Genomic DNA, 23,025 nt, shown 5'->3' on the forward strand with positions numbered 1-23,025 from the left:
TATATCACAACAGTAACGACTGCTTTATTTCTGTTCACAAACCATAATGTTCATTTGAGGCCTTTAGAGTTTGTTACATTAACTCTATCTCTTTAAACTTTTAGCTATGCAAGAATTTCCTCTGCATCAGTAGAATCTGTTCAAAAATGAGAAAACTTTATTGCTTAATCCAGAATTATGTGTGATGGTGTTATACCTAAATGTTAAAATCAACAAAAAGTTAACAAGCTACAACACAAACTCTACGGCTCTGTTTAACTTTAAAAATCATGCCGCTCATTTGGTATTTCAAAAAAAATGCTTTATTGTTTCAAACAGACACCTGTTGCATCTGTAAAGGACAGTATAAAAACAAAATATACAACAGACGTTTAGCACCAGAGAGTGGGCTACCTAACCCCCCCTTGTGTTGTGCAACTGTAGTGACATAAATACAAGGGTAGGCAGGCACAATACACGACAGCTTTACACAAATATCTTGGATACAGCCACCCTACAAAAAGGAAGGCAGTGATAATGTGGGTTTGATCCAAGATCATCAGCTGATCAATTGTTTTTTCCTCTATCACTTGATAATCAAAATAGCAGTAGGCGTTTTTAGCCTCAGAGGAGGTAGGCATCCCTTGCTGTAACTCGGGGAAAAAAAGAGACAGGAACTCCTAAATGGCAACAATGGCAACTAACTTCCACCTGCATTTAAAGTGAGTAATAATTATCAATTTAAATTGCAAACTAATGAAATTTGTAGCAGACATGATCGTTTAATGCTTCATTGAGGGGAATGAAACTATGATTTTTTTTTAGAGCAATATTCTGAGATAACATTATATGGAAACAACTTAAGTGACATCCCAGGCCATTGGTACTTGTGTACATCCATTCATCTGTCAGCAATAAAATAATTATTAGATACTGATAAACATCTGGGTTTGTATTGCACCACATAAGTTCTGTAATTTTTACAGTAAGGGGGTGGTAGTGGGACATAGGATGTGCAAAATATGGGGAGGGAAGAGGGATTAATCTCACATGGGATAGTGCAAGAAGTAGATCTGACACTGGAATACAGTATATGCTTTGGGTTAAAACAAGACAACAATCACGTTAAGAAAACTGACTAAAAATAGAAAGATCCAAAAACAAAAACAGCAAACTCAGTAAGAATCTGCATTGTACAACTGCATAATGACTGTCACAAATACCTCTGCTTTTTTCCGGGTGTTCAAATAGGTTGGATTTATGATTTTAGTAAGTACTGTTTCGTGCAAAGACCCCCCTCCAAAATATCTCTGGATCATTTTGAGGGAAATATTGGATACAGACCGAAAGCCAAAAACTTCAATACACTGTTTTATAGTCATGGCTAAAATACAGATTGATCAGGGTAGGGGTGGTGTAGGGGAGGACAAAAAAATTCCCATTTTAACTTCTGGCTTACAATAATCAATTATGCCGTTATTAAAAACAAGGCTCGGATTAAGAACATCTTTGTAATTATACTTCAATACTGATACCTAAAAATTGTGAACCTTAATCGTCCCAAGAGTGGGTCACGGTGACTTAAAAATCCTTCGTAAAACTTAGGTGGAGGACATAGTCTTATTGATTATTACGTATTTTTTAACTTTAACTCTTTTTTTCTGGAGTGGGTGGCTGCAATAATGAGGTATGTTTGGGGGAGGGGGAGTCGACGAGGTCAAGCCTTTTCTTACCTTGTAATACAGGCTCTCGGATGAGATATTTTGATCTACTTCACGTCAAAGGAAAAGAGCACTGATTTGAAAAGAAAGAAAGAAACCATCCTGTACATACATATATGCAGGGATGTAAATAGTGCAACATCAATTTTTTTTTCTTAAATTAGACTGCTACATAACTGCTGAAGATAAGACTGAGCCATAGTAGGATGGTCAGTCAGTGTGGTCAGCTTAATGTCCAAAGGCACCATGTAAAAACCACAGTCCCTTTCTCAGGAAGGAGGGCACCCCGTGCTTCATTTAGTTTTCTGTTGGAAAAGAAAGACCAAAAGTTGAGTTTGTGGTGGCCTGTAAGGGCAGCTCGATAAAAGTTGTTCTCTTAATGGTCCCGAAAAAAAGATAAAAGGTAGTTACCCAATACAAAGTCGCACCATCTTGGTCCGGTAAAGCCCTTCATTCGCGATTGTCTCAACATCTTCGCCGGCGGCGGTTGTGGTGATTCAGCAGAAACAAGTTCGGGACTTTTGTGTTTTCCTTTCTGCCTCCTGGTCGGCGTCTCATTCTGCCGGATGACCGATTCTGGTGCGGAACCTGTCAGTTCTCTCCCAACAGTCCTATTTACGCTCTTTCTTTTCACAGCTTTAACGACTCCGAGTTCTCTCTTTCTTCCTGCAAACAGGTATGTAGAAGGCGAACCATCGTCCAGTGTCACAGTGCAGGAGTCCCACTCTTCCTCAGGTAATTTGCTGGCTGGAGAGTTGATCTTTTTAAGAAACACCCTGCATTCTTTCAGTGTCTCAGGACTCCAGGCTTTGGAGCAGAGATTCTGCTGTTTGGATGCATCCACAGGTTCCTGCGATTGGCCGACACAACTGGTGGCAAAGTTGCTTTCCAAACTTTTGGGCAACTGGTTTTTCACTGATCTGCCCAATGCTTTGGGTTTTAGTTCATTTACTTCGTTTCCATTTGAAGAGCATGTAGCGACCTTTATGTTTTTCTTGGTCCTCTGTCTCTTTTGCCACCTCTCTCTTTCACCCAGGGTGAGGAACCTTGTCCTTGCTCTAAATAGTGTGGTTTGGTATTTGCCAAAGCTTCTGCCGCTCCACCACTTGGCTCCTACATTTTGGCCGTCCACCGCAAAGCTCGGAGTAAAAAGTTGTCGCTTCACATTTTGTGCTGCCAAAAGAACCCTCTTCTTTCTCAACCTGTTTTGAGCTTGTTTGTGTTGGTAGGGACTTTTTGGCACACTTTTGGCGAACTTCTTTATGTGTTTACGAAGTCGTTCCGCCTGAGGACTGTGGCAAACGGTATTTTTGCTACCAGCACGAGGGAAGTGCATAATTTCGTAAGGATTGCGTGAACTGGCCTTCTTGACGATTGCCAGGGACTGTGTCTCTGTGGTCTGCATGAACCAGGAGCAGAGCTGCTGCATGCTACAGGACCTTGTTCTGTTAGGGGGACAGTCGAATAGCGTTCGAACGACAGAAAACTGCTTTGACTTCTTGGCGAATGAAACTTCAGGGCAAGGTCTGGATTTAAGCTCTTTCTCTTCTCGGTTCTCCACAGTGTCTGAGACCCAGGTGTCTGAGATAAGCTGTATTCTTCTGGCAAGTTCCTGGTTCATGGTCTTTTCCTCGGCCGACGCGGCCCACCAGTGTAGTGTCTCTCTAGGAGTAAAGATCGAGTCGACAGACACCTCCGCTACTTGTCTGATGTCCTGAGAGATGTTCATCTTTTCCTGTCCACACAGCAGTCTTTCCTCTGTCCCTTCTAATCTCGTTTGCTGCTCCTCCTGTTTCTTTTCATTGCTGGCTTTGTTTAGCAGTAGTTGTTTAGAGCGCCTGAGTAGAGCGTTGCTGTGGCTGTATGACCTGCCAGTGGAGGTAGCGATAGCATGCAAAAAATAAATTGAGGGCTTCCTCACTCTCTTTGAGTGGCGTACTGCTGGAGGCTTATTTGGCAGTTTGTCTTCACGTTCGTTTTGAATATCTATTCCTTCCTCCGGTTGACTATTTTTGCTAGTGGATTGACAAATGATTGTCCGGGTTTCTTTGGCAGATCTGATTTCCGGTAGGAGCGCCTTTTTACAACTTTGATTTTTTCCGTGTAACGGCCTGGAATCTTTATTGATTTGAATTTTACGTTGCTTGGGTGAAACTGTGGTTACTGTGACAGAGATTCCAGAGATTTTAACTTTTGCAGGCCTGCCTGGTTTCCTGGATGGCACTGTATCGTGCCGTTTCTGACCTTTAATGTTACTGTTCGTTGGTGGGGCCGATTCTTTCCCGGGGCTGACAAAATCAAACTCCATCAAATCTGTTGAAGTAGTTTTGATACTGCTTGAACTGACTCGAGGGTTACGCGTCAGTGTGCCAAAGTCAGATTTGAGGTCTACCGCCTGCAAAGCATCATGGAATTCTGTTTGCAGCTGGTCAAAGCTTTCAGATACCATACGTTTATTTCTCCTTGAACGGCCATAAACCACTGTTATTTTGAGATTCTTATTTACGTTCTCCTCAATTTCATACGCTACAGCAGATTTTCCATTTACATTTTCTTTACCCATGACTGCGTCAACAGTCTTCTCCTTGCGCGGTCGACCAATTGGCCTCTTTACTTTCTGCTCCAGTTGGGGTCCTAGCTTTTTCGGTCGTCCAGGACGCCTTTTAGGAGGAGTGGTTTCGTGATGCAAAAGTGGGTCACCAGGTGATCTCTGGCCCTCACTTCCATTTACATGCTTTGATGGAGTACCTTCACTTGATCTCCTGGGACCTAATTTGGGTGATGAAGATGCAGACTTGGCTGGTGATGACGATTTGGAAGGTGAGGTGGCGGGCCTGGCTGAATTAGAACCCGATTTGAGTGGTGAAGAAACAGACTTTGGTGACGTAGAGACAGACTTCGCTGGTGTTGGACACAAGTTAGTTGGTTTTGACGCAGACTTGGCTGGGGAAGAAATAGATCTGGCAGTTGAGGTAGCAGTCTTTAGTGGTGAAGCAACAGACTTTGCTTGAGTAGCACCAGTGGTCTGGCTGTCCTTCTTCTCAGGTATCCCTGACCATGAAGACTCTTCGCATGGGTCAAAAGAGTTCTGTCCTTCTGCACCAGAGCCGGGCAATGCTGATTTCAGACTATATCTGATTTCTTCGGTGTCTTTTAATGGTGATACGAACATGAGCTTAATTGGACTAGAGTACTGGAATAAGGAGGGGGGAGGGGTCTCGACACAGGTAGCAGAACCAACACAAACATCTGTATCCGATTTCAGTGCGGGAACCCCTGAATCTGCCTTTGGGACCTGTAGTCTTTTTGGAGATGAATGGAGCCTTCCGTTGGACTTTGCAGTGCTGCTGCTGCTGCTGCTGCTATCTTTCCTATTTCCCAAGGTATGTTTGATTATCTTCTCTTGGACAGGATCAACTCTGGTCAAAACAGGACTTTGATCTGTTGATGATCCAAAACTTTCTTTGTGCGTCAATTCAAAGGGACTCTGCAGGGGTGCTTGAGTGCTTGAAATATCCTGCGTGTCCTTGGCATCTGAATCTTTGGGTAAGACATTCAAAGTTGCAGATTTGAGAACTGTGTCTTGCTGAGCTTTCTGGTTAAAGATGCTTTCAGAGAAACATGCTACAAAGAACATTTTCCTGGGCTCTGTGACATAAGAGGAGAATCTCTGTGGAGGAACTATGCTTCTCCTTGACCTCCGTGACTCAATGGAGTGGTTGGCAGAACATTTCTGTTTTTTATTTCTGAAATGTAAAGAATTACGGCAGTCCTTAGCTGCTCTTTTATGACAAATATTGCCAAAATGAGAACTTTTATCCAATGATGCTTTTGTCAGGTTCCTATCACTTAAGGCATCACCAACTTTGCCCTCTTTTTCACAAAAGCTGTCATACTGTGTAGGCGCGATCAATGGTGAGTCTAGACTTTTCTCTTTAGGACTTTGTGTGCAACATATATTGTGCAGCTCAATGGCGTGTGTTTGGGTGTCTGAGAGCGTTGCGGATTTTTCCTCACTGGATATATCCCTTTCTTTCTCCTCGAGTTTAATCATTTTGGCTTTTTCTGTAACAATGACCGTTATCTCTTCCTTTACTTTATTGATGTTATCCTCTGTAGAGAGCATGTTCAGAGATCCTGCCTTAACTATTTGATTTGACACAGCCGAGTCAGTTTCTCCTTTAGTTTCCGCTTGTACAAGGTTTGAGTCTGGCAAAGAAACCATAGATTCATATCTCAATCTTGCCCTTTTAGCTTTTGGCAACTTTCTCTTGCTGTACTTGGGGTCAAACATTGCATTGAACTCCCGTTTAATTTGTAAGGAATGCCTTCGAGTCGATGCATCGTTCGGATGCGTTGCCATCGCAGCGAGGACTTCCTGACGACGACGGGCGCGAGTATTGGGCGACCTTGGCTCTTTGCTCTCGTGACGATTGAACAGCTCGCTGAGATTGTAATCACTAGCTTTTCCTGTGTGAAGCACTGTGGTGATGATTTCAGTCAGATGGGCATCTGCACGAAACTGCATGTTCTGGCTCGTCGAGGGAGACTGAGGCTGCTCCTTTTCAGACACAGTAATGACTGTGGAGGCAAAAGTTGGGTCCTTCTCGAGAGGCCTGATGGTGTCAAGTTTTTCACTAAAACGATTCACAACATCTTGCAGTAAAGTTCCATTAGGGTTGTGATCAACTTGTCTACAATTTGAGGGCATGCACTGTAGCTCCTGTTTTATTGGAGTATTATTGGGTACTTGCTGACTTGATTTCAAGAGACCTTCATTCACCATGAGGTCAGCTTCTTCCTCTTGTGTATGGTGGAGGAGGGATGGCGGCTTTTCATCAGTTTTCTTATCGATGTCTGAGGGGATAGGGGAAAGTGAAGGAGGTGAGGGACTCTGTTCTCTTTTCAGCACAGGACAAGGTGGATCTCCATCTCTAACCCTTTTTTCAACTACTTTCCTAACCTGAGCTGCACAGGCATGGTTGGAATAACAGGGATAAGAGTGGTGGTCGTGATAGTTACAGCAGCCTGAAGAGGAAGGTCCTAAACTGGATGAAGAGCACAGTGAAGAGGGTGCAAAAGAACACACTAAGTTGTTATGATCTATAGCCAGGCTCTGGCAAGAAATGCAGTGTATGCTTTTTGGGCACACAATAGTGCAGGATTCCATCCGATACGTCTGCATACAGTAGTTCGAGCCCAGAGGAGCTCCACTCTTACAGTCTTTTAAAGTTAAGTGGTGAATGCTACAATCTGACTTTGAGTCTCCTGGATGGTACATTGCGCTGCTATTACTTTGATGATCATGATCGGTAAAAGGAAAGAAGGAGTTGCTGGTCTTGGCTTTACATTCCCTGTAAGGGATAGGACGAGTAGTAGTATTATCCTGTGGGTGCACGCCACAATGACAGCAATGCGATTCAGTTTGCCCATGAGGTCTGAGTTCGAGGAAAGACAGATGTTTTTCCTGGTGTGCCAATTTCAGCATCTGGTAGAGTAAGGAACAATGTGCTGGGCAGAGTGAGCCTAGAACTGCATCCAATGAAGAGTTCTGATGACGCTTTTTCTGGTGCCGTCCTGAATCTCCCACGTCTTCTACATCTGATGATGGAGGGCAGCTAGAGACAAAATGCAAAGATTTGAGTTAGTACGTTATACTCATAAAGGAGGTCAGAACAAGAACTTGGATAAAGTAACAATCAAGTCTAACCATCTATAAGCAATAGTACTTAGCTACATCCAAAGATTAATTCGTTAAAATGATTCCCATAGATTTAATACGCAAAGAGACAGCCACGCACACACACTATCCACCACAACCACAGGTAAATATTATTTAGAGCTATTTAAAGCATCAAAAATGGCAATACTCTAATTCTCCATAAACATTAAAAAGTCAACCTTGATACTGATTAATCCTACTAGAATTGCCACACAAAAGACAAATGTATAGCATTTCTTGCAACTGGCTAAAACTTAGCAGTCCTGACAACTGCCTTTGTTAGCCAGATACATTCACTTATTTGCACCTGTGCTGGGAGATAAGTGACAAAAGGTAAGCAAAAACAGAAGGGCATAATTGTCATGGTATAATGAAAGACACTACCAAAAGAGTGCAACTTTAAGATCACAACAGGAAACTGATCATTGAGAACTGTTTTATTGGTGAGTTGCTGACAGTGAACTTTTACATTCTGCCAAAATCAGCAGGAATGATTGTAGAAACGCTCACATGATTTTCTTTTTTTCAACAGCACTTTCACAAACATTACAACCATTTAAAAAGAACTCTTTAGCTGAGCTCAACAATTAAATCAGGTCCTGTCCGATATAGTTCTCTATAAACTCAAGTCACTGATAAGAACATTAAAAGTGTTCACTATTAGACATTATTTTCAGGAAGTTAAACATAAATTTCCAAAACTTTGTAAAGAATGAACTAGGACGGATGCAGTACAGGTGTTACATTCTGAAGTGATAATGTTGATTTCATTCGACAACAAAAAGAACTTAAAATCACTTACATAATTTATTCAGCACTAAACAACCACAATAGGGATGTCATTCTAGAATTAAATAAATACAAGAGGCTGACATTTAAAAGCGTTCATGCAGTTAAAGCGATATAAATTTCACATTGCATTAGAGTGCTCCATTAAAAATTAAAATCAAATAAGTTAATCAATAAATATACATGTACTACATAAAACAGATTTCCATAATAAAATGCTCCTTAGAAATCATAGTGCAATAATTGATTTATGCATAAATAGCAAATGTGTTAAATTCTTTCAAACATTAGCCAGCAGGTAATAATCATAAAAACAGGCTCTATTTGAAAATAAGCCCAAGTGTGTTTCTGAAATATACTGCAATTAAACTTGAAGGAAATAAAATGAAACAATAGTTTCTCTCTAATTATCAGTATGTTTTTAGGCATGTTAACACAGGTGGCCCACCATACTGTTAGCAGGTGAATTCCAGAAAAGTGTTGCTCCATGCCGTAGCCCCAGAAACAGGCACTGAGTACTGCTAAGAGCAAAGACATTCAGTAGTGGAGATGTCAGGTACAAAGGCTGAAATGCCACTGAATAAAATCAAAATTATATAACCGTAGAATTAAAGTACAAACAACGAACACTAAGATAAACAACAAGGACAAATTCTTATCAAAGAATGTGGCAGGTCTTTTAATGCCGGACTACCCATTTTAAACCATAAGAAAAATTATGAAATATATGATAAATTTACTTTACATTTAAGTGTTGCTGAAGCACTTGCACTTGAATGCAGTTCCCGCAGAGACAGGAACCATTGTGTTTTTGAGCTACTAAGAGTCCAAACCCCCAGTAAAATTGGTACCATGACAGAGATCTTGAGAGATAGGCAGATAATAGGCTGATAAAAGTTCAGAGGTATATGTGGTAATGAGGTTAGAAAGACATAGGCAGGCTGATATCAACACAAAACAAACTGAAGCAGCTTTATGTTGGTAACCCTGAACTGCTGGTTTGGTAGTAGCACTGTTACTGAACATGGGCCTGTTCCACAGGCAGACAAAAGTGTAGGTGCGAGCATCTTAACCCAAGACACGGAGTCTGAAAAATAAAATTAAAAACTTTTTCTAAGTCCTGTGCTGAATCTTATCATTCTGCCACGTTCTCACAGTTACAATGTCAACACTTATGACAACCTAACCTTAAACGTTCACTAAATATGACTGCCAAGAAGGCTTCGCACATCACACTCCATGTGTGTTCAGAATGAGTTCCACTGTTTTGTTTTGAGCTAGGTTTCTTGTGCCAAGGAGACCCGTAAAGTAAAAATTTAAGCAGCAGTAATGGATGAGGTTGTACAGTAATACAGCTACAATAGCAGAATTAGTAAATATCTGCCGTATTAAAGGAACATATTTCACAAACGATACACATACACAATAACAAATTTCCCAAGCTTATCAGTGCACATCTGAAAACATGCGGAACAGTTGCATTCCAACTACACTCAATACAATGTTCAGACTAGTCTGTACAAATTGAATTGAACTATGTGGACAATAAATGGCTTCTTTCAGGAAATCTCTTTGACAAAAAAAATCAAGAGTGAATCAGTAGCCATCACAGAAGTTTACAATGTACAATCTTTGCTTGTAGAGGTGTATAATAATTACATTTTCACTGTTATAAAGGCTCTAAGTCACTTCAGTAGCCCAGAGAGATAGAACGCTACTAATGACAATCATCTATGCTCCATTAACAAGGAGCTTTGAGAATTGAATCAAACCTTACTACACTTAACACAAGATCCTGGGCAACCCGGTGAAAAACAATAAATGCTTTCTTCAATTTATACAAAAAAAACTAACCATAAAAACTTGATAGTTGATGAAAAACCTTACAAAAATCAAATATTGAAGACATCTTCTGCCCTACCATTATCAACAAATCTGGTAGCCTGACCAAAACTACCTATTATCCAAATGGTACTGTTGAGCCACAGCCTGAAAAAGGTATATTTATGTGTCACTGACTATTGTATGCTGACTGTTCAAAAAGTCCACAAATTTTCTAGAAAACTACCTAACACATGGGCACTGAGAGTTCTCTCAGGCTTTGGGCAGACATTCAACACCTGAGTTGGTAAAATGACAATTTAATTTTGGTCCTAGCGTTTAGATTTGCTGATAACATCAAAATCAAGCAATGGGAAAAGACCCTTAAATTATAGCGAGGAGAAGTTGAGCTTTTGAGTACTTGTGGATTTTGTTGACATCAGCAACCCCCATAGACAGAAGCTGCAATGAGCAGGAATAAAACTACTGAAAATTATTCATCTCATCGCCACTTTGAGTAAAGCCAAAGTAAGAGAAACACAGCAGAAAGTAGGACTAATAAATTTTACAGACTCACAGTTAAAATACCTGAATATCATATCCGTATATTTTGTAAAGGCATGTGTTGTGTTTCGACAAGTTTTCCAGAATATATCTTGTAAGAGGTGAAGAGTTCAAGTGTTGAGGAGTTCTGGAGGCGTTTCTTGGTCTAGAACCTCTTTGCTGCAGCAGCTGAGGCAAGAGTCCCTGAGTCATTGGAACTGGTAAGGGTGCCAGAACCAGAGGAGTTAGAATTGGATGAACAAAAGGTGGCAGATTTCTTCTTGGGTGGGTTTTTCAGTGTTCCAGTACGCTCTTTGACTTTGTATTCCAGAGTGCTATGAGGTACCCCATAAACCCCCTGGGCCTTGGACACACTCATGCGGCCTGCCATCACCATGGTAATAGCTTCCTCCATCAGTTCGTGATCATACTGGCGGTATCTTCCACGTTTCTTTCTTGGTTGCTTGTCTTTATCGCGGCGGTCTGCCCCTTCCTCTGACTCATCCAATGAGGACCCTCGTTGTCCTAGGCGATGTGGTGACTGGTTGGCACTTCCTGAGCAGTTTTGTGCCAGGAAAGGAGGTCTGAGTTTGAAGTGAGATGAAGGTCTGGCAGCAGTTGTCAAGGAACTGGCAATGCCCTCTGTCGGTGAGGTACGTAGGTTTTCGGCCATGCTGCAATTGTCAGCTGGGATTGACCTGTTGTGGTCTGACAAAGAACGAACCTGAGGAATTCGCAGGGGTGTGGGGGGCTCCAGACTGGGAGTAGGGCTTGGAGGAGGCTGAAGAGCATCCCTGAGCTGGGGAAAAGAGGGGGGGAGGGTCTTCTGTTGACTACTCTGTTGGTAAAAGGTAAGAGAGGATGAAGGGAATCTCAAGTCTCCATTCTCATCTGCAGCTCCTCCAATTTCTGCCTGTTCTGCCCATGCTGCAACCTTCTGCAGTACAAGACGGGCTTCACCGCCAAGCATTGATGACATCATATTATACGATGACATTTCATCCCTGAAATCTTTGTTTCCTGGTGCAAATTGGTGCAGCATCCCCAGCTTTGTCTCAGACCAACTGTCCAAGCCTTGCCTCAGGGTGTGAAGGGGTATTCCATAAAGCAATGCAGCACGTTGCTCCTGCAACCTCCCTGAACGTATATCCTTCAAGGCCTTGGACAGCAACCCTTCAGACAGCTCCGAGCTCCTCTCAATGTACTCCTCCTTCTGCCTGCACTGCCTCCTAGGGATGGGAGGACCAAACAGCAGGGTCAGGATGGAGGTGATGGAGGGGATGTGATTTTGGCATAGGGGACAGAGGGGGTGGAGAGCGAAGGGTCCACTCCTTTATGCCTTGTGTTGGTAACATCACTGCGACTGTTATGTTTCATTTCTGCCTGTTTTCAGTCACTTTCTGGGCCCTCAGAGACACTTCTGCTGTGTCTCACTCACTCATTCATTCGCTCGCTCACTCACTGTGTGTAGCAAAGCCTCTTCACGTCCAAGTGGGACAGTCTGTGAATGGCTGGAGTAACTTTGGGGCTCATACACAACCCCTGCAGTTTTGTCATATCCTTCAGTGACAGTCCTTCATACTAGAAGGTTGAGTAATTCCAATATTCATGACTGGATCAATAGGACAGAAGTAAATTCATGGTGAGCTACTGCAATGTTCTCCTCATTGTACAATCCTGAGCTGTGTATAATATGGTGCCATTGCTGTGACGTTACCGCTCAAGAGATAAAAGAGTCAACCCCACAGAACCAAAAACAAGCTTATATAAATTACTAAAAATGAGCTGACCCAAATTATTTCTGACATAGAGGGGTATATCGTTTAGGCCAGAAATATGATCACGGGTAAGAAAAAAACAAAAAACAACAGAATATTGATGCCATTCAAAAGGCCTCAGTCATTCTACAAACATTGCAGAAAATTGCAGTAGAACCAAACCTGAAGTGGGAATACCTTCAAATGCGGAAATTTTTTGTGGGCATGAATACAATGCCTCAGTCATATTGATGTTTACTTGATGTACTTATGCAGGGCCGACTTGTTTAACTAATGATAATAACTGTGGGGTTTTCTTTTGGTTTTCCAGGCAAGGTTTAATACCATCCACTAGTAAAAAAGCATTTCCAGAATAATAAGAATCTTACCCTGAGGCTTTGTCACTTGATGAAGAAGTTGCTGAGCAGGCAAAGTTCCGATTGGAGAGGTCAAGCACACCATCTGTTACGATAACAGCATTTTAATTAGTTGATTTACATGTTATAGTCAGACTTCAAGTCTGGAATTTTCCCTATCTAATCCATTATGACTTAACTTCCATGAAGTAAACAAAAATAAGTAAGTCAAAAGTTAATTGTTGGTAATGACTTGTAAAGCTTAAAAAATATATTTTTAGTTTTGGGTGTGTTCATTTGGCCTTTTTGATTAGTGATCATAACTGTAAGAATGCTTTGAAATGGTATGTCTTGAAATTCCACAGTGGCTCATCTTTAATTAGAGCTTTATGTGGTCAGGACCAGCTTTCTGATAAGATTTTAATACCTTAAAGTTATTTGTAACAAACAAAAGTGTTTTGTTCATTCTTGTGAAACTAGCAGAGAGGGATACTAAAAATCCTGTACACAACCAAATCTAATTGATGCATATAATCCTTAATAATAACTTCTCAACAGATTCTTGTGTTGAAAAATATTTTGGTTCAATGTTACAATGCAGAAAATATTCTGCCTGGCTGGAGTCACAAACATAATAAAGAAGAGGCAATGTATTTTTGCTTTGGTACAAAAAGAGTAGTAACATCAGTTGTAGCAAGAGCCTGAAATCAACAATCAATCCTGGGTTAGTTTGGTACTTCAGAAGTCAAAATACTAATACAAATACTAATACAAGTCACTTACAAACTCCTATCCACTTTCCTTACCTTGTTCAGGTTCTGTCTCTTTCTCCTCCTTTGTTCGGCTCACTGTCAAGTCCAGAGGGATGTCAGATGTTTCTGACAAAGGGGATGAGGTCCTTGTTGTTACACCATTTGTGTTGATGTGGAGTAGGCACTTGGAGGCATACTCCATGGCAAACTGATGTATCATTTTCTTCATTAGCTCCTGGGCAATCAGGGGAATGTTGGACTCACAGCCCAGGGACAGATCTAGAAAAAAATGGGAAATATAGACTTGAGAAAAGCATCTCTAGCATTTTTTTCCAAAGCTAAAGTCTCTAATCAATTTTCCTCAACATCTTTCATAGTTTTGATCACGGGAATATATCTATCTCCAAATATGAGAAAATAATAGCAACCATTTATACCTCATAAAAACATCTGAATAGAAATGTGCCTTTTCTCAACCTTCTGATGTCTTGTACACATTATCTTTTTGATTCCTAAAATAACAATGTTAAAAAAGATACTGACTTACCTTTCTTGTGAAACACAGCTTGAAGGAACCTGTGAGCAGCTTGACTTGTCTCAGAAAGAGAGGGAGCTTGACAGGGAGAGTATTCGGAGGGGGAGGAGACAGGCGAAGTGGCTGCAGGAACTTGATCCTTAAAAAAAGAAGAGACAATTAAGTTGTTAGATTACATGTTAAGTATTCACTTCAACATAAGATGAATTGTATAAAAGCTGGTAACTAATTTTGGTGCCTGAAAAATCTACCCAAAATAGTTGACCCAAAATACCCTGATAGACGATAGGTGCACGCCATTAATAATAAAAAGAATTATTAAGTCAGTGTTGTTGTCCATTTGTTGTTTAAGATAGGAAATTCAGATTAAAGTAGCATCTCAAAGACATGAAACACATTTTGTACACGCAGGAGCACATTATTCAGCAATTAGATGCACGAAAATGCTTTGATATGTCAACAAATCAAGCATGATAAACTGCAAAGAACCAACATCAATTGAAATGTTGTACAGACAGATGGATAGTGTGTGCATGTAGTTGGTATTTACTATTGCATAAGTGCAACTTCAAGTAATTTATACTTGAAGTTGAAAGCTTCAAATTGCATGTGGAAGACTACAAATTATAAAATACTGCTGGTTCACAGATACACTTAAATTAATGAATCTTACTCATTTGCACTCAGGTTTTTTTAGGCATCACCAATGTTAAAATGTTATGGGCCACCGATGTTTATTTTAACAGCATTGGTTGGCAAATGGCTAAAAAGAGGGACTAATCATGTGATGGAGGAGGAGAAAAAGGAGAGAGCAAATAGGAATACTAGAGCCTGTACATTACTGAAAAATATGAAATTGTGCTTGTTGGAAGAATGTTTTCAAATTGCACCAGGTATACAGCACAATTACTTTGTCAGACCGCTAAACTCAAAACTGATACATTAATTGTTGTATATGTTTTGATTATTAAGCTATCAAGGCAGCAAAGGTACGGGTAGATATGTCCAATTCAGAAATGTGTCAAAATCTACTGTTTGGAACAATACAGTGAGTCGCCAATTCAACAGCTTTTTTTCAATGACGATGGCAGAATTTTGGCCTATCCGCAGCCTAATCAGTTCAGAAGTCTCTTTTAAAAGATTTAAAAAAAAATCAGATATATTCAACATAATTATCTATATAAGCCCACATAAATTGACAACATTCTCTATTTGATTTATATCAGACATGTCAAAGAAAGGTACAATTTTTAAGACAGCTAACAAAATGTGGTCACCCCTGAAAATATGCAGTTTGATTTGCTGTGGCACCACCTGAAGGGAAAAACCAAAAGGAAAAGATTTGATATAATGAATGTATGTGGCCCTCTGATCTTCAGGATAAATGGTATAGACAATGAATTAATGATTTAAGTTAAAAAAAACCCTCCATCTTCAAATGAACAATACATTGAAAAGTATTACTTCCACCATCAAAGTATCGGCACACACACAAAAGTTCTGCCCGTGCAGTGTCAGGTTGTTTCACCCTCCAGTGGTACATCTTGTAATTCACCTGCTCGACGAGACTACAACCTTGATGAGGCTAATACATCTGTCCATATTAACCCATTGTTTATCAAATGACCTTTATGTATTGAATAGAAGAATGGGAGGTCCCTGTGTTTGCAGGAATCTGAGGATGCTCAGTCTCCTACTGTGGAGGCAGACTGTATGCATGCAAAGCTCTTATGGGGCTTTAAATGTAGAGGCCTAAAGCTTAAATCACATTTGTTTTTGTGCACTGGAAAATTTGCTGATAAATGAAAAGCTTACATGAAGTGACTACACTCTAAATCAGATCCCGGCATTTTATGACCACATCTGTCCCAATTGGCTTTTTTATCCGTCCCGCCAAACTATTTTTTTTGAATATTTTAACAAATATTTTCAATCCATATGGAATTTAGAAACTCCCTTATTTTTTTCCTTTTTTAAATTTTGTATGGATGATTACATACAAAATAATGTTGGTACATTTATATGGTCATTAACGATTTTAGAAGTTGATATAAAATGCCGAAAAAAATATAGATTTCAATTTTTCATTTTTTTAAATTTCCATAAAACCTAGTTGGCCCGAGCATAAAAATTTAAAAAGAAATGTCCACCCCTGCTCGAAATCCATGTGCATTATATGACATAGAGGGGAAAAATGTAAATCACTCACTTTGTTTCAGCACTATAAACAATGCAAGGTTTCTGTATTCAAACACGTTTTAGCTGAATATCTGACAGTAGCTCATGTACTAAGAAGCTAAGTTGAGCACGATAGAATTACACTGAAATTTAAGGTGGGTGATACTGGGTTAAACTTTTGCTGGTTGTTGAATCACTTAATCTCTATGAAATCTAAAGTGGTCTCAACCATATGATAAGCAATTCCAAATGCAACATTTTTGTGATGTAAAAATGGTAGACCACATATTTTATCAGTCATAAAATGAAATAACATCCAACTAAGTTGGATCATCATCTTTTCATTTCTTTTATTGGTTTGGTCCTGGTTGAACCATAAATCCATACAGATGGAAACAAAATTCTGCATTTATGATTACGTGCAGAGTATACAGAAAATATTTTCTTACAGTTCTTATGAAGTCATGTCAATGAGGAGATGATATAAAGTCAGACTTTTTATTGTGTAAAAAAAAAAAAATGCAGGTCAGTGTAAAACATTTATCTCAAATAGAAACATACAAATTTGATTTTTAAAAAAAAATGCAGAACTTAGTGCCCTGAGATCTAAATAATATTTATTCATGCCAGCCAGAGAGCCAGTCAGGAATTCCCCTCGACAACCGGGGTTTACGGCGTTCTCTTTTAAGACTGAGCTCCTGTCAGCAGAGCGTCATATCTTCCATTCGACCTGCAACAATTTGCTGGAGGAAGCGGTCACGCTACTAGTAGGCAGACCTTATGGCTTCCTGGTTGCCCTCCTCCATCTGTAAGAGGGCATCCAGGAATCCATGGTCCCACTCCCTTTTTCCCTTTCCTACAAAATAAAAACACTCAGTTGAATAACAGTCAACATGATCATTTCTACTTATGTTGTGAAATGTTGCAGCCAGCCGGCTGTACATAGCACAGGACAATGGTCGGGGGCTGCTTGCTGATGAAGACACTAACAGGGCCCTTTTGGGCTCTTTTTACCGATGAATGTGCTGTCAAATCTTTATAGTTAATCTCATCTGCAAATACCAAAATATAAAGAAAATCAGAATTAAGTTCCTGGCGAAATCAAATACACTACTATTTCTGTGCGATTTTAGTTTAGCGCTAGCATTAAGTTTAGCATTAGCATATTGACCCAGCAATTACCGTTTGCTAACCAGTCTTCTGGCAAACTAAATGTATGCTGCCGACTTCTGTTGTAACATATAATGAATTTAATAGTAAATTGTCTTATATTATTTACCTTTGACCTACTGGGTTGTGGCTCTCCTGTGTCTTGGCACTTGGCCCAAAGTTACCAAAGTAACCAAAGTAACGCCGCCAAATCTCGTTGTAGCTGTGCAAGTTGATGGCCCAAGTATGGCTCCTTGCTGGTCATACCACTTATTTGTATGGCGGTCAGACCCGCTACAGCTGTTGTGGTCCATTAGCTTCTTGTAATCTTGCTCCAATTTCTTCAGCTTTTCAGGGACATGGTCCAATTAGGTGCTGTACCATCTACTTCTACCAGCTTGTTGGCTATTCTACCGTACACTTGATGATTTTGTGTTGCTACCTCAACTGAAGTCCTGCCGAATTTCTTCCTCAGCAAACACGCTCAATAGAGCATGGGTCATGTCATCTGTCCACTTCTTGCATATTCTCTTCTTCTGTTCCATTTGTCAATAATATAAAGAATAGTGCATGGAAATGATATAAAGAAGTCTGCAGCCATACACTGGCTTTAACAGGCAGAATGCTGTGTTTTGGACAGATCAATTGGGTGGAATTGCATGAGGGCTTTTCAGATTCCCGAGTAATTCAAAATTCCTTCTGTGGAAAAAGGGCTGATGACCATAACCAAGTCTGGAAATAGTCTAAGAAGTGCATGATGAATTATAGCTACAATGTGTTGACTGTCAAGTATAACATAACAATCAAAAATCAAAATTCACAAGTCATTTATGGTTGTTGAGAAAAATAAACTATTTTCTTATCTAGATCACATTTTGTGATATTTGAAACTCTGTAATTGGGATAACAGTTCAGTTTTTTATCTTGTTGTGTTTTACTTAAAGTCCCAGTGCAAAATGATAAGCCAGCTATTTGAACCCAACCTTACCTGTTACTTTCATGTAATTTTGCGACAAAAAGAGTTCTAATTGTGATTTGGTGTACGTGTGTGTATGTGTTTTAATGCTGTCATTTTGCATTTCAAACAAATTGCATTAAATAACTTGTTTGTTTTTGTACGAGATTTTCTTCAGTGGCTCACTAAGCTTAAAAGCTCACTGGAAAAGCAGCCTATCTTAAGACAAGCAGGTCATGAGTTCAAAATCTGCTCATGGCAAACCTTAACATGCTGTAAAAGCCAGCAGATTTTCAAAGATCACTGTTTTGTCCTTATTTTCTTGATCAAACTCTCACCCTGATTGGACTATGTTGTTCCCTTTTACATTGACAGGATTTTGTAATTTTGTTTTTCCAAAGAATTGAAAAAAGGAAACATAATATGAACAAAACAATGATTTGAGAATTGCTTTTGCTTTATGAATATGAACGAACAGATTAATAATAAACCCATTAACTGTTTGGTTACTCTTGAGCACATACATCGACTGTAACTAGCAAAATATGGTGATTTTCAACAGTAACATGTTGAGTAGTGAGAGAAGACAGACTGTGGGTTTTCTTTGGTTTGCATAAAAGTCACATGTGAGGAGCATGATGGTTCGGGGAGGAGAATGTTTTAGCCCGTGTGATTAATATCAATTAAACTGTTGTGGCAGTTCTTCCACTTACTTTGTCCAGCAGGATGTTGCAGAAGGAGCAGTGAGAATAGCTTGCCACTGGGGACCAGTCATCTACCTCTTTGGGTTCACAGTCTGAAAAACAAAAGACCAACGGGGATAAATATATGATTCCATTTGAAATAAGCATATCCATTTATGAATAATAAATGCATTTCTGCAATAACTGAAGTGGAAGCATAGCGTTACAAACCACTTTCATTGTCAAACGCTTCCAAAAGTGTAGGAAGTTCAATCACATAGATCCTGTGTTCAAAACTGTTGACGATCAAAATTTCAATAATTCCATTATTACAATAGCAGGCAATTAATTTCAATTGTCTGCTTATTATTAGTGATTAAACAAGAAATCCATACAACTCTAGAAAAAAGGGATTATTGTGTATAAAGTGCCACTGAGTTAAGTGTCCAGACAAAAAAAAGGTTTTCAGTAAGCTTAACTGTGTAAGTATTTTAATCAATACAATATCATATAATTCTCATAAAATGACATTTAGACATGCATTTAAGATTTGAAAGGGTTTTTTTTTTAATAAGAAGTATCTGGAAAAATACATATAGTGACAGCTTAGGCCAATGTTGAGATGCCTTTGTGACTTAAATTCTAGGGTTTAAGGAACAATAGGTGGCACACACTGCATAGATGTCATTAGCATCACGTTTGGTGGGTCTTTCAACAGTTAGTGCCTTGTGACACCTATAATTTGTGGAACCACGCGAAATAAAGATGATTCCAGACTTTTTGAATGAAAGGCAACTCCTATGACTTGAAATAGTGATGACACTGTTATCAGACTGTCATAGTAACTGTTGAGCATTTACCAGAGTGTGAATCTATCCCTGTCTGACAACTCATCATACACATATATTGTATAGGATGACAAAAGATTTTCACGTTCAGTTAAGATCTAACAGTTATGAATTATCTGTACCAGAGTACATGAAGCTTTTCAAACAATCTTGCGGACCACTGGAAGACGATTTTGGCAGCTGTAAACAAAGATTGCGATACTCAAAGGGTGTATGCTAGGACCAAAGAAACGCCACTCCTCCTAAACGTTCGTAACAGCATATTCTTCTGCTACGCTCACGAACAAGTTTCCCCGCAATATTTGATTTTTATGTTGTACTCTTTCAAGTTGAAAATCTATTTTCTAAATTATTTATGGGATTACTGCAGTTAAGTCAAAATGCAGCAAGCCTAGGGCCCCCTGTACTTTCCTCTCAGCAACCACAAACTATTATTAGACGAGTAATAAAAATGAAGCAATTTTCTCCTCACCAAATACCTGTTAACAGCGATACAAATATGGATCCAATTCCCAAATATAATTTATTTATCAAAATCCTACTACACTTTGTACTAGGTTTTTATTCAGCATTAAGTTTCATATTTCCTGTTATTTCAGAAAATAAGAATAACTTTTTGTATTTATGTATTTTATTAATTGACTCAGACCAAAGAAACGAAGCCATTGCATTAGAGGAATCTTCTACCAGAGCTGGTTCAACTTGAACATTCGCCATATTCTGCTGTCACCTTCATTAGTGGTTTGTGGCTACCATTGGTACTACGTAGTGTAATCATACAATCTCTTGTAATGCATTTGTCCTTGGGAGGAATGTCTCTTCTTTTTTGTCCAATCCCTAAGGATTTCATGGGTTATATTTCAGGAGTCTGACAAAGTGAGGGTTGCCACAGAGAAACATTTAAAAAAAAAAAAACTGAAGAGTGAACTTTGACCGCATATTAAAAATCCCACTGAAATTTACAGCTACCCCATAGAAAGTCCTTTTAGCCCAATCAGTTATTTTAATGCTATTTGCAGTATTGCTAAATAATTCATTCACTGCACAAGAACAATGTTAAAAAATTATTTTGTGAGGTGATAGCAAGTGCAAGATATTAAAAGAATAGGTGTATAATTTGGATCAAAAATGGACTTAAGAAGTCAAACAATTTTCTGATTCTCCTTGCAACAACCTTGCAAATGACACGATGGTTCGTAGCAGGTAAACGTTTGACACAACACTGAATAAATTAACAGTTAACAGTAACTTGATGCAGTCTTCTCTAATAAAAATATCGATAAAAATGTGTATCAATTCATAGCTGAAGGTATCTCCACCAGATACACAGACTAACACTTACTTGAGTAATGATTGAGAACAAAACCTCAGAGACCATCTGCCAAGGAAAATTACAACAATAAATATTTTGCCAGGTTAGATTAATGTCGCAATGTATTGTCAAATGATGGGATGGACGCAAAAGCTGGGAACACGGACATGTCGGGGACAGAATGGAGCATTGGTTGTTATAGTCTTGGTAATTTTCTTAAAGATGACTGCTTACAAACTAACAGTAATCAGGATGTAATTATGATTACATAAAAAAACCCACCATCAAATAAATTGAGGTCTCTCATTAGCATTGATCCATAGATGCCCTCCAGAATGCTTTCGAACCCTGGAAGACGGGGGAAAAAAGACACAAAAGGAGCAGAAATAATAATATAATCCAACTAGACCAGTTTGTCAGTTTGGAAAAAAGATCTCTAATGAAAGGGTGTCAAAATAAGGCAGCGTTAATTACTTGTTTTTTTTTTCTTTCTTAAATTATACTGAGTACTGTTGCATCACAAGACTAAAAAAAAATGCAAATTTCAATAAATCAAATCAGCAACATTTATAACTCACATATTTCAGTATGCTATCTAAAATAGCACCTATACAGCTGACAAATAAGGATCTACAATATATGATAGTTCCTTCATATTTAGAAAAAAAGCAATCATAATTAATCTGGAATCCTTAAATAGTGAAAATACAAATGTACGATTTCATGTTCAGCTATAAAAACGACGAATGATATAGAGGTAGTATACATTCATCGCAAAATGCCGTTGTGAAGTGCTTCACGTCATCAGAACTACGCCATATTCACCTATTTTTCAGGATATTTATACATCGTCGTTGTTTCTGTAGTTATGTCATAAACATGAAACTACCAAGCCCATAAAGGATGAAATGTTTTAGGGTTGGCCGAGTTCCACACCGCCAAGGGTGTTCAATGCTGCATTACACCGGCGGCGAAATTTGAAATCTTATCTTTTTTTTGTATTGCACTGACATTAGCTTAGCAACTCAAATGGAGCTACATTCTGGCTCACAACATCAACAGTTTACTGTTAGCATGGAGCTAGTCCAATGTATTTGTGAATCACCAACGCTAACATTGTCAAGTTATAGTAGCAAATCTACACCTTAATGCTGCGGGTACAATGTCCTCTCAACTGTCAGACGTGGTTGAAGAAAAATAGCAGTGATGTGGGTGTAACGGGACAAAGAAAAGGAGCCGACTCTACCGGCTAGCTTGTGGGTAAATACTAGCGTACTAGCTTAACCGCTGCGGCGAGTCACCTACGGTTTCGCTCTACACGATAGCCTGCTAATTCTTAGCTAGCATTAGCTCGCGATGCAACACAACCGGGGGTAGCGGATCCCATTGTTGCCGGACAAAACATTTGCGGGTTCGTTTATTTTTAACAAAATGTAAAACTGTCCTCGGACCATACCAACGTAGTGTATCAGTTTGCATCGCCAAGAATCAAGTTCCCGCCGAAACCCCTTTCTTTCTGCCGTGCATTTGGAGCACTGCACGGTCGCCATTCTGCGTCCTTCCCCCTCTCTCTCCCTGTCTGAAGCATCGGGTATAAAAAAAGTAGATGGGGCACCCGTGTTTGAGAAGAGAAGCCAATGCGGAAGTGCCTAGCGACTGCAGTCTTCTCAGCCACCAACAGGCTCTCCCAGAGAGGTCAATGCGAAAGCTCAGGTTGTGTAAGATAAACAAAATCTTTATTCGATGTTTCATCATACTTTAGATTTTCCTTTCAAATACCGATTTAGATTGGTAGAAATTTTGTATCGAAGGCTATAGTCAAAGAACGAGTAAACTTAATTGTCATTTCTACCATAATTGCACACAAAGGATTGGAATTGAGTTGCTATAAGACCCTCCGTGCAGTCGGTTATAGTTAAAAAGAC

At 39.4% G+C, this 23,025-nt stretch overlaps 1 protein-coding gene across 4 annotated transcripts; it reads right to left on the minus strand.

Moving 5' to 3' along the window:
- Positions 1–7: 7 nt before the first annotated feature.
- Positions 8–22,769, minus strand: lcorl (ligand dependent nuclear receptor corepressor-like). Of its 4 annotated transcripts, none has more exons than XM_086156837.1 (8): positions 22,716–22,769; positions 21,383–21,448; positions 18,971–19,053; positions 13,988–14,114; positions 13,495–13,719; positions 12,722–12,794; positions 2,112–7,318; positions 8–2,005 (listed from the first exon to the last, which is right to left on the minus strand). In XM_086156837.1, exons 2-8 carry the CDS (start codon positions 21,411–21,413, stop codon positions 1,998–2,000), a joined length of 5,754 nt encoding a protein of 1,917 aa, XP_086012963.1. In that variant the 5' UTR covers positions 21,414–21,448; positions 22,716–22,769; the 3' UTR covers positions 8–1,997. The 4 variants fall into 4 exon arrangements, with proteins under 4 accessions (XP_086012963.1, XP_086012961.1, XP_086012962.1 ...); XM_086156835.1 differs by lacking the exon at positions 22,716–22,769 and adding an exon at positions 22,557–22,670; XM_086156836.1 differs by lacking the exons at positions 21,383–21,448; positions 22,716–22,769 and adding an exon at positions 22,557–22,658.
- Positions 22,770–23,025: the final 256 nt, after the last annotated feature.

Source organism: Fistularia commersonii, chromosome 12 (genome assembly GCF_037954325.1).
Source record: "Fistularia commersonii isolate RoL2024-O1a breed Wild chromosome 12, RoL_Fcom_v1.0, whole genome shotgun sequence".
Classification (NCBI taxonomy): domain Eukaryota; kingdom Metazoa; phylum Chordata; class Actinopteri; order Syngnathiformes; family Fistulariidae; genus Fistularia; species Fistularia commersonii.

Bases quoted from the DNA above. Each gene is read 5' to 3' on its own strand.
- lcorl (XM_086156835.1), bottom strand. From the start codon at position 22,650: ATGGCGACCGTGCAGTGCTCCAAATGCACGGCAGAAAGAAAGGGGTTT. The intron at 21,449-22,556 runs GTATGGTCCGAG...CCCGTCTTCCAG, and splicing joins CAAACTGATACACTACGTTG to GGTTCGAAAGCATTCTGGAG. The intron at 12,795-13,494 runs GTAAGGAAAGTG...TTATCGTAACAG, and splicing joins AGAGACAGAACCTGAACAAG to ATGGTGTGCTTGACCTCTCC.